This window comes from Rhamphochromis sp. 'chilingali' (genome assembly GCF_963969265.1).
Source record: "Rhamphochromis sp. 'chilingali' genome assembly, chromosome: 7".
NCBI classification, from domain to species: Eukaryota; Metazoa; Chordata; class Actinopteri; order Cichliformes; family Cichlidae; genus Rhamphochromis; species Rhamphochromis sp. 'chilingali'.
The window spans coordinates 18,653,671-18,669,072 of NC_137934.1; the positions used below are offsets into that span (position 1 = coordinate 18,653,671).

Genomic DNA, 15,402 nt, shown 5'->3' on the forward strand with positions numbered 1-15,402 from the left:
GAGTGTAAATGTGATAAAGCCAGACAAAGAGCAAAATATCAGTGTTTCTCAGTGGTAGAAGCTACAAGTATTTAGCTCTATTTGCACTGTCAGTAAACCACAACAATTCAAAACATGGACACAGTTTGGCATAGAAAAAAATCAAACCTGCATGAACTGTGAAAGCTTTGAACTTTTCTCACAAACTTCTTTTAACTGCAGCTTTTTCTCCAAGTACAAACAACACACGGAACAAGTGACCGAGTGGGATCATTTATGACTCCAGTCATATCTGTGTATGTGCTGCTGTGACATTTTTATAACCAATTATGACTCGGATTGTATAACATTTAATAGAATTTTAATTAAATATGTCTGTTTTTTAGCATTATAAGCTTTGATTTTACTGGAAATGACCATTTCTAATCACTACATTGTAGAAAGGCATGTACGCTATATGGACCAAACATAAGCTGCTCAGCCATGCAGCTGAAAAACTCTATTATATTGGGACATTATAGACATAAAAAAACATTATGAAATCAAAAGTGATCCCACCTGGTTTCAGTAGCTAAAATCTCTTGTAGATAACAAAAAGCAGCATTTTTTGGCTCTTTCTGGGATCCCAGAGAGTACAAAAATAACGGAATAATCACAACACGTTTCAGGAACCATGAGCTCATTAGCTGATGGAAAATAAATCACATTTGTGTCATAGAAATGCCTAAAATGTGCCGATCTCTGTCACATTTGTGGATATGTGCTTGTTTTCTTTGTCATATTTCTAATATTTTGCTTGTCTTGGTGAGATAAAGGTGATAAATGTTTTGCTCTGGGAGCCGTTTTGTGAAATTTCTTAGCCGAAACAAAAAAACCCCAAAAAACCCTCATATTTCAGAACAACACGGGACTCCAACTCTTTTTGTGGACAAAATTAGCGCTGAGCCATCAAACCAGTGACCGTACCAAGTGATAGTGAGAGGGGACCAGTATTAGCCCAGTATGGAAGGAATGACGCTAACCCAAGGTTCCCGTCGTTTGCGTTTGAATTCATTTTTGGACGTTAGACCAGAGTCTGTTTAAAAAATGGGAGATTTAAAGTATTTTCGTTGCAATGTTTCTTTCAAACTAAGATTTTAACTTTTCACAGTTCGATAGTGTGTATCTGGTACTCCTGGTGTGTGCGTGTGTGTGTGCGTGCGTGTGTGTGTGTGTGTGTGTGTGTGTGTGTTTGCAGCATTTGTCTAAGAATAAATTAAAATCTGAGCCATGTTCAATGCAATATGAATAGATTATATCTTCTTGTTTTTGCATTTCTATGTTACTCATTTACATTACATTAATGTTTGTAACACGGTCGAGCATTTAGCACCGAGGAGTATTGAATGTGCGGTTTTGCTTCAGTGCTGGTTAGGAAAATGATTCTTGTTTCGTTCGTTCTTTTCTTTTGAGAGCACACATGTCAGTGGACTGAAATGACCCTGTGAGCTCTGCAGTAACCTGTGCTGATATTTGCAGGACATGATGCTTTCCCAATTATTTAAGGGGACATTGTAAAGAGTCGTGATCAGCCATCATAGAAGTCTGGCTCCCAAAGTCCCAGCTTACGTTTACTGCAGTGGCTTTTCTCCCTTTCCCTCAAAATTCAAACTATTAGTCGCCAACTTGTGTCCTCAGGTCTGCCCTCAGGAGGTTGGTTTGATAGAAGGTTTCCGGTACATCACAGATTGGCTCTGGAGTCCCTTTAGCGTCATAGAAAGCAGATATCCTAATATGGTTATCTCAGGGATGCGTAAATATGTACTGACAGGGTGTTGGTGCTTTGCAAGCACAACTATTCCTGTGCAAAGACAATCCCGCAGAGGCACCTATTTGTAAAATATATGGAAAATTTAAGAGCGGTAAAAACATTTGCAGTAGGAATACAGCTTGGGTCTATTTTCACTGCACTCTTATCAGCCAATCAGATGGATCAGATCTCTCTGCCCTGTTTTACCAAGGGTTAAAACGTATGATGAGTAAAGACTCGTTTATTCCAGAGCTGTGTTGTTTAAACCCTTCGAATGTTCTTAGAATTTCTTGACTGAATCCACACTTTAAACATCCAGAGCCGATGTCTCGCTCTCTTTCTCTGCAGAGGTTTCTTGTTGTAAGATGGCTTCCACAAGCCAGATATCAAACTCGGTGGCCTTCCTCCGAGTTTCAGCAGTTTACACGGACAAAATGTGTGTAAAATAAAACCACAAACTGATCATTTCCAGAAAGTGACTGTGCTCATGTAAGCTACGTTCGTTCTGAGCAGCACACACACACACACACACACACACACACACACACACACACACACACACACACACACACTCAAACACACACACAGGCTTATTATCACTCTTTCTATTTAGTAGAAACATGACTTTGAATTAAACTGTGTCTATCATCAGCGTTGGTTATGCATGTCCTTTATTTTCTTACCTCCCTGGGATTCTGTTCTGGTAATGGCATAAAAAAATGGCATTATTGATGTTTAAACTGTTCAATTGTTATCATTTTAAATGATTTATACTAAAGTTTCTTGTAAGGCTGGGCACGTGGTTTTGTTTTGTTTTGTTTTTTTTGCTTTTGTATTTTATTTTTCTGCTACTGATGATGATGATGATGATGATGGGATTACTTGAAGTTTGTTGTTTTTATTTTGTCATTTGGTAAAAGAAGATGTGACGCTGTTGTCTTGGTGTCTGACCTCATTTCCTGTTTGAGCGGTTGCCGGGGAAATCCCCTCAACACCAGCTGTTACTTGTCAAAACAAGCTGCTGTTTTAAGGAAGACACATCTTTGCAAAGTCATGCTGGCAAGTGCAGAAATTTGAAAACAAACAGCAGATGCGAAGGAGTTCACATGTGGCTCCTCAGTTCAAGATTACATGACAAAAACAAAAGCAGCACATATATGTAACTCGGTATGTGTTAGCAACACTCAAAAAGGCTGAAATATGCTGATGTTTGCTAAATGTAAGACAGCACTGGATAAAATACTGGTGACACATAATGTACAAATCTGACACCAAAACTGGGGAAATAGAGTTTTTTTTAATGGAATTTATATCTAATCATGTCTAATTAATATCAAGGCCTTTCTCCAAAAGGACTCACAGCCTCATGTTGGCAGTGAATAGAAAAGTCATGGAGGTGCTTAAATCTCTGACGTAACTACTCTAATGACAAGACCATAAAAGCTATAAAAAGTCTAATCTGTAATGTCAACTGGTCGTCCTGAGGGTGCACCTGGCCTCCTTATCATTGTGTCGCAAAGGGCAGAATTAAATATCAGTGTTTGTGGGATGGAGACTCGTGGAAGGTGATGGGAAGTTGGAAGCAGGAATGTCCTTCACCTGCTGTGTAATTTACTGGCAGGGTAAAATGGTGAATGGACTGATTCCTATACAGCGCTTTTCTACTCTCCTGGAGTACTCAAAGCATTCACCCATACACACCCATTCACATACGCAGTATTATCTATACTTTGAGTGCTTTCTAACTATCATTCATACGCCGATGGATGCATCGGAGAGCAAGTCGGGGTTAGTATCATGCCCAAGGATATTTGGCATGCAAACTGCTGGAGCCAACCTTTCGATCAGCAGCTGACCTGCTCTTCCTCCTGAGCTACAGCCACCCCAATCTGGTTCACCAGATAAACCAGGCAGATGGTGGTTTTGAGGGTAAAACAAATTTATTAAGGAAACAAGCTCTCTGAACTCTCTGGAAGGAGTGTCTATCCCCACTTGTACATCTTAAGCTCCTCCTACCGTGACACCGTGCATGCTGTTTTATCATTTAACTCATTTCATAAAAAAGAAATCCAATGACCATTTCTAGCACAGTCTCACAGAAACATCCACAACTGTCTGCTGACAACATTCTCCCCTCTGTTTTCCATCTATCTGATATCCTGCAAAACTCTACCATAAACAGTCAAACAGGAAAAAAAATCCCGTTTGATGGTCTGCTCTTCTTTCGCCTGCTTCCTCCAACCCTCTGCGTGGCATTCGCTATATCCAAGAATCTTCTCTAAGGTCTTCCTCTTTTCCTCCTGCCTGGCAGCTCCACCTTCATCCACAGCCTCTCCTCTGCACCATCCCAGCCTTACTTCTCTAACCTTCTCTCCAACCTTATGCCTTCCTGGTGTGTTAATCCTTTCCCTCCTGGACTTTCTCGATAAAAATCTTCAGCTCTTCCATGCAGCATAATGATAACAACTGTGCAATCTAAAGTCTTCAGAGGTCAGGGGTTACCACCGTGACAAGCCTCTTTGATAAAGGAGTCACAGAGAAGCCTGGAGCCTGAGCCTCTGTTTGGATATTAAAAACCAGCCATGTTTAATATGATCATGAAGTTTAAAAGTGACACAGAATAAGAAAAAGCATAAAAAATCCAATTTAAATGGTAAATGGTAAATGGCCTGTATTTATATAGCGCTTTACTAGTCCCTAAGGACCCCAAAGCGCTTTACATATCCAGTCATCCACCCATTCACGCACAACATTAAGCCAACATTAGTCTGTTTGGAGCACCAGGCAGGTGGATTTAAGTGCATCATGATTATATATGAAATAATTTTATTCATCATGATTTTATTTTTGCACCTTTGTGGATACAAAAGTGTCTTTGAAGCACTCTGACTGTTTCACATTCATAACCCAGGATTCAACAAGCAGCCACTTGAAGAAATTCTGCCCCGCCTTTCTTTACTGTTTGATATCTGAGTCATAAACTTGTTTGAACCTTCACCCATATTACAGTTTAATAAAGAAGAAAGAAAATCCCCAATGACACATGGATGAGACATTCCACATGTAGATATCCCCGATTCACACCTGGGAACGAATGTGGAGAACTTCTCTGAGCGAAAAACTGAGTATTTTCTGAGCAGTTTAAGGCCTTCTTTTAAGAACTGAGATTGATTTGATTGATTAAACTTTAAAAACCTCCAGATTTGGTTGCATACTTTGTGAAATACTTCCTCTTTTTAATTTAACCCAAATCACAATGAACATCAGTCAGAGCCAGCTCACGATCATGTAGACTTACTCTCTTCAGTGTGAAATGCTCATGCAGAAATCGATTCTTTTACTTCCCTACATCAAAAATCCATCCAAATTCCACGGACCCCAGTCAGTCACAGCGAGACAGACATGCCCACAGTAGGCACAGAGTCACTCACTGACCCAACGCAGATTTCTTTGTCTTCCTCGTGTTGTTTTAATTGCTTTTATGGGCCTAAGATCACCTAAACATGATTTGGTAACTGAAAGGAAAGTTAGATGATTATGAAGAATCCTGCAGACACTTCAAACTGTCAAAGTCTTAAGCAATTACTAATTTTTCAGGCTTTATTTATCCCAGTGGGATTGTTTTTTTTCTTCATATGGTGTACAATGACCACACCCCACTTCCTTTGTCCTCCACTTGTCTGCTTTCAAACTTTGTAAAGGACACACTGCATGCCATGCTGAGATATGCCAAGTTATCAGATACAACTTACCAATGTTTGTTTGGTAAGGTGTCTGTTATCTGACTAAGTGTTATTTGGTTTTACAAAAGGAAATTCTTCTGAACTCAGTGAGGCACGTAAAGTCCCCAAACAATGAAAATGAAAGAAGCCCTCTGTGCACAAAGAAAAACTTTAAAGATGGTCTCCTGGAGAGCTCAGCAGCAATTTGAAAAAAAATGAGAAGCACATCTGGATCCTAGGAAACAAAAAAAAAGGAAAGTACTGTTGGGACACCTGCTGTCTAAACAATGGCGTGTGACACACAGAAACCCCCAGTGGAAACAAGCGTGAAATTCTTTGCTCCTTATAAATAAAACTGTGGTTTCTTGGCAATGTTATACTCAAGCTCTCCTTGCAGTGACGTGCAGGAGCTTGGGGATTTTTTCCTGCCTTACCTGCTGATTGTGGAGCTTGATGACCGTCTGGTAAGGGCATGCCTATGGAGCTCCTGGAATGTGGACACAACTACTTTTAGTCTGAGCTTTCATTTCTGCTCAGATCAATGTTTCTATGCACAGTGGTGTCACTCTCACCTTTATGTTGCAGCAGTTAAGCAAGCATGAAGGCAGATTTAGAGGTTAGCAGGGTAACCTGTTGCTGTAATAACAGGATGTTTAAAAAAAAATGAACAAGAAAACTTCCAGTTTATGATTCCAAACATTGGATAGACAATTATGGGCGCTTGTTTCTTCCACTAATTGTACATCAAATTTCAGGTTAAATATCTCAAAATTTTAACTCAGTATTTCAAAATTGAGGTTACGATTGAGGTTAGTGTTCCTCTGAGACTAACTTGAAGTGCTGGAAAAATAAACTTGAAATTTTGTGCTATGTGAATGTGCATGTGAAGTTTATGGGAATTTAAAGCAGTTCAACTTTTGTTCTTCTTTTTCTGCCTAATTAAAAGGTGTAATATTAGCAACGAATCTGTGCACTGGGGACCATGGAGGCCCAGGGGGGAATTGTATCTGCAGAAATAAAGTCAAGGCCTCCCTTGGCCTGTGTTTGTTTGACTATTTTTATTTTTAATCGTTAACATAAGCTTCTTAAGATCTTCCCCTGATAAAGACCCTCCATATTATAACACCTACTGAAACCATCTAGTCAGTATTCGTCCATTTAATTTAATTTAATTTTTTTTTATAAACGAATTAAAACTAAACTTTCTTTCTATGAGAAACTAAACTGCAAGCTCTGGAAACTGACTGAAATCCACTCAACTAAAAACAAAAACTTGGAATTACCCAAGATTCAATTTTGGGTTTTTTTTTGGAAAAACAACAGCAAGTTTAGTTGGAATTATTAAGCGATTAATCACGGAGGATAGTTGTTGTGAAATGCACACTGACATTGTCAAAAGATGAAAGTGATGCAAGTGTACAAAGGTGCGTAGAGGATTGGGGGGTTTATTTTGTCGTGCATTAAATACGTTTTTTGTTCATTAAATGTACAACAGAGAAAAATGTGCAGATGATCTGTCAAAAAAAAAAGTGCTCAGGAATGTGATCACCCACTTTTATCCAGAAATCTAGAAGCTGCGCTTTGCAGTTTCTGGCAAAGTGATTTATAGATACGGACTTGAAAAACATTTTCAAGGAAAATTTGGCCGAGAGGACAGCAAAATGTGCAACAAATACAAGATAACACAGGTAGCGTCGAACACAGGGTTGCTGAGTCATAATACCTACGAAGCACGTCGTCTTATTTATTCCATATAATTGATTATCTTTGATCAACTGTGCTAACTACTGCCTGTTTGCGGAAATCACCGTTTTCTGACATTTACAGACCACTTCTGTCTGTGCGAGAGAAAATCAGGTAAGAATATACCCTAACCACATGCATTTAAAAATGTTTATTTGTGTATTTTTTATGTAATTACTTGTAATCGAAAATTACGCCCCGCTGGAAAATAAATTAATTCCCCCTCCAAAAAGGTCTTACGAGATATGTAATCCGAAGAAAAGTTTGTTCGGTTTGTCTCGTCGTAGCTGGAGCTACGTCATAGCACGTCAGCACGTGACAAAGTCGCCATACTTAAACAGGCTCGTGGACTCTGACCGGCGCATAGTTCACTCAGTGACTATACGAGTTGGTGTGGCAAGTGTTTTTCCTTCGTTTAGCGTCTGTTTGACCGCTCGGACCGTAAGTATATCTGTTTTTGTGTATTCTAGAACTACTTGAAGTATTTAAAAGTGCTTCCGTGTAGCTGACAGGTCGTTTTTACTCACATAAAGTACACATTAAGTTTAACTTTCTAACTCTTCTTCTTCTTTTTATCGTGTTGTTAAACTCAGGGGCAGTCTCGGTTGGGTTGTTGTTGTCTAACATTTACAGCCACTTAAGCTCAGTCAAACAATGGCGGCTCGAGTTTACAGCTACTTTTACACAACTTCACCGGCTAAAGTTTCAAAGTCAAAAGATATACAATAAAGTTTTTCTTTCATGGCTAACGTAGAGTAGCTAGCTAGCTAGGTCGTCTTTACACGGATTTATGACGGCTTTGACCCAGAGAAACACGGCGCATCACGGTTAGTTGTGGCTTCAGGAGTTCCCGGTGTATTTCATTGAGTTTGGTGAAACTATCAGCTGTTTGCCGAGACACGCCTCGACAAAGTCCTGAAGTCAAGAGGAGGAGCCACACAACCACACTTTAACATTAAGCTGACTTTAATTACAGGAATATTACAGATGTTCACAGTTTGGACATGAGGATTTAACAGGTACCAGTTAGACTACATTTAAACACGTCAGGGTGATTTATCCAGTCAAGTGTGTCAGTGTTCTCATTTTAAAATTTAAACCTTTTTTATTGTATATTTTTGTAGTCAGATGTATTTTTTTATGTTTAACTAAAGCTAAAAACTAAACTATGAGTTAAAGTCGTTTTTAGCAACTAAAGTAGAAATACTTTTTTAGGTCATGGTTCAGTTTGGTCAAATTGCCGGATGACTCTTTGGCGTGTATTATTTATTTATTTCAGAGTGCGGATGACGACTGAGTCACCTGTCTTCACAAAGTGAAACCAGATGTTTGTCTATTTTAAATTGTAATATCTAATCTAAACTTCTTAAATTCTTCCCCTGACAAAGACCCTTCATGTTATAATACTTACTGAAACAATCGAGTCAGAATTCGTTTATTTAAATATATTTTATAAACTAACAAAAACGAAACTGAAACGAAACTTTTCTTATCCAAATCTAAACTGAAAGCTCTGGAGACTGACTCAAATCAGCTAAGCTAAAAACAGAAACTGGAAATAGGCAAGATTAAAACTTTTTAGACTAAACTACAGCAACCTTAATTGGAGAGATTAATCACTGAGGATGTAAATTTGACCACATCTGACATTTTAAAATATGAAATTGATGCAAGTGAACAAAGAAAGTATGATTAAAGGATTCGGGGTTTATTTTAGTCGAGCACAAAATATATTTTTGTTCATTAAATGGATGAAAGTAACAGGAAAATGAACAGATTTCAGTTTAATCTGTGTTACACAGTCATTACCTTAAATATTAAAGACACTTCATGTGCCAGAAACACTGAGCACACTTATTAAATATACAGCCGGCAGGTTGTGCAAAATAACACGAACAAGCGGAGTCATGCATTTGTCACAAATAACATGATGTATGCTTAAAGGAAGAATTTTCCTTGCTCAAAATGGGATGTGATTTCTCAGGAAAGCATCATTGTCTTGCTAATACTTGAGACAAGTCTTTGTTGCCTCACTTAAAAGAAACCAGTGCATTTTCTTTCATTTCTGCCTTTAGACAGTAAAACCATGCTTAGAAAATAGTTCAGATATCTCTTTAGCTATTTGGGTAATTTTTCCAGGAAACCCCCACTTCCATGAAGAAAACTACCACTCACATGATGGCTGGGTCTCAGTTTGACTCTTCTTTTTTCGTAACAGTAAGCCAAGATGACAAACGGACACATCGAAATCTACGACCCCATTCCCCGCCCTGCTGGCCGCTCCACTGGTACATACCACGACCCCGAGTCTACCCCAAACGTGGCGAACATGGAGGACACAGTGGAGTTCAGAGTCCTAATGGCCTACGTGACGAGGAGACGACCAAACACACAGAGGAGCCCGGTCAGGGAAAGTGGTGGGGATGACTCAGATGGACATGTCAAAACTCCACTAAAGACACCAACACAGACTGAGAACAAGCTCACAGAAAAGAAAAACAGAAAGAAGGGGAGGAGATTGAAACGCATGTTGAGCATTTTCAGCTGCACCAGGCCTCAGACGAAGAATGAAAAAGACGAGGAGGAGGAGCAGCAGCAGAAACCAATGGAGCCTGCTGATGAAGTCTCATTCAGATGTTTCCCTGCTACAGGTGAGGAGAATAAAGGTGTAGCCTTAGATAACACGACAATTAGCCTCGCTGATTAATGTGCACCATAGTTTTGTTTATAAAATATTAGTTCACTATCATAACATGCAAATAAAATCATTCACTGTGAAACTGATGCCTGAAATACACTAGAAGACTGACATCCGGCACTGTCTCACCGATAAAGACTCCAGGTTACACGTTTTAGTCTTAAATCAGCAGAGTGATAAAAACCCGAGGTAATCTTAAACATGTTGGATTTTTATTGAAACAGTAAGGCAGGAAAAGTACCAGCTCCAACTGGAACTTAATCATTGACAACTTTATCAACACTGTCATGATTTTTATTGTAGGGAGGGGCATTGACATTGGTGTAAGGTTCACAGGAAAAATCTGACAACGTTATAAGTTTTTATGGAAACTGGAAGAAAGTTTTTGTGCTGTAGAGGCGGGTAAAATGAAGAAGATCCTCTTGTTTTGTTTAGAAATGGGTGAAAGTCAATACCAGGTCGAAGATGTCACACTAAGAGTCCTAAACTCTCAAAAAGTGTTTTTATAAGTGCGAGAGGACAAAAACACCAGAAAATATTTACTTGTTGCAGAACTTTTTGTCTTAAAAAATGTCTGAGTCGACTGTCAACAGCATGCCATAAAAATATTACAAAGGTAATTTTGTGGACCTCAGCCCTTTTTATTTCTTTTTAGTGCGACGGGTGAACATCCTGCTGGTTTCACGCTTAAACTGGTTTGAGTCCAGTTTGAATTCTGCAAAGTCAGGTGACCTGAAGACAGGTTTTAGTTTCTCATAAACGCTCATAATTACAGATAAGACCAACTCGAGGTTCTCGAAATGTAAAAGCATGGACGACCAGAAAGTGAAACTATGCTAAGTGTATGCAAAGTGCTGCCCAATACTTTAATGCTCTACTTTATTTCAGTTCAACTTGCTTTTTTTGTTTTTGATAGACAGATTTTTCTGCCGGAGCCAAAAAGTTAGACAGAGCTTATGAAATAATTTTAACATGTTTTTGTTAGTCAGGTTTTCTTGTGGCAAAGCAATGAACAAAATCAGTTTATGAATGGGACATTTTAACCCCAGTAAATGTGCTTGTATATTCCACCCAGTTAAATAAGGTCAGTCAACTATTTGAGTCATCGCAGTTCCCTAAAAGGTTTTGAGCTTCTTTGTAAAGTCACTGGGATATGCCAGAAAACATTTGAGGACCACTGGGCTGAATCACTCACTTAACCATAAGACTTATTGGTTTCTTGCGTTTTTCCTGTTTCACAAGCGTATACAGGCGTATATTTTACCCGGCCGATCAGCCACCGCTTACTGTGACACCGTCCTTTTAGGGTCTGATTTGATATGTTTGTTCCATTTTTCCAGATGAGCCTGAAAAGGAGGAGGACGAGAAGGCGAGTGAGGTAGCGAGCAGACTGATGGAGCTTGCTGATGAAATCCAATTAATTCCTCCAAATATAGAGTCGGATTGCCCAGAAAATGGTGAGTTTCTTCTTTTAAGATTCATTTGTATCTCTTAAAAGGATTAAAACTAACCTGATGAGTGACACAGAATACACATGTGAACGCTCTCACAGGAAAAACCAAAGAATTACCCAGGAATAGTAAAACATTTGAGGCGGTGCCTGTTAGAGAGCCAACAGAAACATGGTATGCAGCCTTAGGAGAAGGAAGTTAAATTCTTCTGTGAACTCGGTCAAGACGGGCAGCGCTAACCCAGCAGGTTCTCTGGTAACAGAACAAACAGGAGTTCCTGGAGGAAACAAATCAAGCACAGGGGGAACATGCAGCACAAAACAAAAGGGCCCCGTCTGGGTTCAGATGGCTGACTGCTGGGTCACTTTATGCATCTAGGGCAGATCAGATGTTCCCTGAGTAATGCATGTGTAATGTTTGCACATCACATTGTAGTTTGCCCAGTTTAGCTGAAGTTAAGTCAATATTTGGGTAATTGGATGACTTAAAGATGGTGTTTTAATAAGGCGTCCATTTCCACCTTAATTTGGTAGAAAAGTAAAATCTGAAAAGCGTTTTCTAGCTTGTAGAAACTGATTACCCACTGAGAACAATCGGTTCTAAATGAATGCTGTAATAGTTTAGTTTAAGATCCCCAACAGCAGCAGATTCTCCAGGTTCAGTAAAAAAAAATGTGCCCACCAGTAATACCCCTTCATGTTTTCATAGCCGAGACGCCACCAAACAAGTTTTACTAGTTTTACACGACAGACATTTATAGAAGGCACTGCGAAGTTCTGGGTCTAGATTCAGCGTTGTTTACATGCCCAACACATTTTTTTTTTCCCGTCTTTGTAATCATGGCAGCTGAAGTTGGTGCCTTATTAAAGCAATCAGCAATTGCAATATGTTTTTTCATATATATAGATAAAAGTGTGCGCCTTTAATCCCTTAAATGTTGTCTGTCTTGTGTTGTTGCTGCTGATAATCGGGTCTTCTGTTCCTTTTTAGATGAGGTGGAGAAGATAATTGGTCTGCTGCTGAGAGAAACTGGAGACAAATATGACGGCAAGGTACAAAAACAACTTTGATCTGATGTGAAAAACAACAGAATATCTTCCTTTAGGAAGTAGTTTACCACCAGTTTGTGTCATGTGATCGCTCTTCTGCTGAGTGGTTTTGGTTTTTCACGCATCCTCACGTGCAGGTCACAGATATTTCCGTTATTTGTGAACATATAATTAAAAAAATTATATGTTCACATTCCTCCAAATCAGAAACTTCATTATTACTTAGTTGGTGTTTTGTTTGTTTTTTCATCTTTAGTGACTGAACTTTATTTGTTTTTTGTTCTTTGGTGTGTGTGTGTGTGTGTGTGTGTGTGTGTGTGTGTGTGTGTGTGTGTGTGTGTGTGTGCGCGCCTTGTCAGGTGTTGAAAGATGCCAACATAGCAGCAGAGCTCTTCTGGAATTACGATTTCTTTAAGAAGTTAATAAACACCTTCCTGATACGAGTGGGCCTCAGGAGCCCCTCGCCCAACTCTCCAGGGCCGCAGGCGTCTCAAAAAACCCAGATGGCTGTGATGTGTGAGGTAAGAGCGGCTTAAGCTATCAGTGAAACTATGAATCTTAGTGAGACTAACGCTGGAGGAGTTACCAGAGTAGGAAACTCTAAGGGGCCTTTATGCTTTCCATGTCGCTGGTGTGACGAGGCGGCTGGACATGCACGTCTTGATTTGGCCACCGCAGCTGGGTTAAAGGTGCACGTGTATGATCCTGTCAGTTTTTACTGCCATTTTAATGACATTGCAGTACAGATGCTCAGGTATGCAGATATATAGAGGGAGATGTTGGAACTGTTCGAAGACTTCTCCTATATCAGCGCTTATGTGGAGATATTGTCTCCACAGCAGCTTCCTGTGCCTTAACAGCGGGCATAAATAAGAGTGGCTGTGAGCTGCAGGAGCTGTGGTCAGGTAGCACAAATTGCTGTAGTTTCAATAACAATCACATATCGTTTATCGGTATCCTTGACTACGAACAAGTGATATACGCCCTGAAAAATCAACAGGTCAGTTCCTAGTTAGCAGTAAGTAAACCTAGGAGCAAGAAGACTATTCACTTATAAATCAGGTTCACTCCAGGATAAAAACAGTTTAAAAACCCCCCAAAAACAAACAAACAAAAAAAAAAACTTGAAATGAGTCGGTGTATACTCGGGCAGGTGTGGCAGTGTGAGGGACACCTGTTTGCTGAGTTTTGGGAGTCATGTGCAGGTCTGCTGACTCATTTTCACATGACTGTCTTGGCTAACCTCTGGAGACATCTGTTTTTCTTGTTTCAGGTCACCACTCGTCTGTCAGCTGTGGAAACGTTGCCCACAAACCGCCTGCTGAACCATGGCGCTCAATACATACAGAATAACTTTTCATCCTGGGTGCAGGACCAAGGAGGATATGTACGTTTAAAACAAAAGCCTTCTTAATTAAGCCATTAGCTTGACCTGTTGAAGTTTTAAAAACACTCAAGTATCTGCTTATTTTGCAGGATGCAGCGTTTGATGAGACTGAGGAAGTCGACTGAAAGCAGAAGGGACGTGGTTTACAAGCTCCACAGCTCCCCCTGTTGGCCAAAACCTGCACGGACTGTAGCTTCAGGAGCTACTAACATTAACAATGAACTCTAACAGCACAACAGGACATCTTGGAACTGTACAGAGAATAAAAATGAGTTTACAGACTGCAAAACATCAGAGCCAATTTCTCACAGATCATGTAATAGTTCTTATATTTAAGTTTCAGTGAGATTTAAATAAGATATTTCTTGTTTTTTTGTTTTTTTTTACATGTCTTAAATTTTGTATAAATGCATTACATGTTTTGCAAACTTATGCACTGATTTTTTTCTTTTCTTTTTTTTTTTCTTGTGATCTGATGGACCATCACATTGAATTAAAAAAGTTGAATAATGAAGCACTTGCACTTTTCCCTTAAAAAAAAAAAAAAAAAAAAGGCCCCAAACAAATTGAACAGCAGTGACAAAGCATTCATGTGTTTCTAATGTTGTTTACTATTGTTTCTAATATTTGCACACAAAAAAAGAACTCAGGAGGAGACACGGATCCCTGTGGCGTTTTCGTATGGAAGTAAATATCTGTTAAACATGTGAAGAAAGGCCCCTGCTTATCCGGGGGAAAAGCAGCAGCCAAAGAAAGTTTGTTTCTGTGCCCTGTAACAGATTTTCAGTATGTAAAGGGAATATGACTATGGAGGGGGGGAAAAAAAAGCTCAGGTTAATTAAAAGCAGTCTTTGTTTGTATTAAGTGCTTCCTGGTCACTTTAATGTGCATATTTATAGTTCACCAAAACCCAAATGACCATAAATTTAAAAAAGCCTTTTATTAATATTCATGTCAAAAGCCATGACCTCAAAATAAAAAGGCATATCAAGATTTCTACTTCTCAAATATGAGATAAGGAACTTGAAACAGGCTTGTGGACAGTCGAAGCAAGCTTCCATAAATTGGACGCTTTACTAAAGTCTGGCTTTTGCTCACTGGGTGTGAAGAAAAAAAAATTAAACTACTACAAAGAAATTCAGTTAAAAGTGTCCTTGGGCAAGACACTTCACCTACCGCCTACTGGTGTTGGCCAGAAGGGCCGATGGCGCGATATGGCAGCCTCGCTTCTGTCAGTCTGCCCCAGGGCAGCTAGTTTTAATAAAGCTTAGCAAAAAAATTGCTAAAGAAAGAAAACATGTTTGCAGTTCAAGAGTTACATGCACAAGTTGTGTGATTATTTTTTAAAGCTAGAATATATGAAAATGTTATGGTTATTGGGATTCAGCCACTCAGTGTGTAGTAAAGAAGTCCAGGACATGTTTTATGTATTCAGTTAAACAAAAAACAAAATCCAGATGTCTGGCCTTTGATATGACCCTATCTTACCAATGTTCCGCTGCCAATAAACATTTTCTTTGTCCTCTACCTGCGGACACCTGATCTTTGTTCACTGAGTGGAATGGCACCATCCTGTGGTCAAAA

At 39.3% G+C, this 15,402-nt stretch overlaps 1 protein-coding gene across 1 annotated transcript; it reads left to right on the forward strand.

Moving 5' to 3' along the window:
• Positions 1 to 7,543: 7,543 nt before the first annotated feature.
• Positions 7,544 to 15,305, forward strand: LOC308399951 (uncharacterized protein). The gene is made up of 7 exons (XM_080887394.1): positions 7,544 to 7,674; positions 9,452 to 9,884; positions 11,272 to 11,388; positions 12,373 to 12,434; positions 12,791 to 12,952; positions 13,705 to 13,818; positions 13,908 to 15,305. The coding sequence occupies exons 2-7, from the start codon at positions 9,461 to 9,463 to the stop codon at positions 13,941 to 13,943; spliced, it is 915 nt and encodes a 304-aa protein (XP_080743520.1). The 5' UTR covers positions 7,544 to 7,674; positions 9,452 to 9,460; the 3' UTR covers positions 13,944 to 15,305.
• The last annotated feature ends 97 nt before the right edge of the window (positions 15,306 to 15,402 follow it).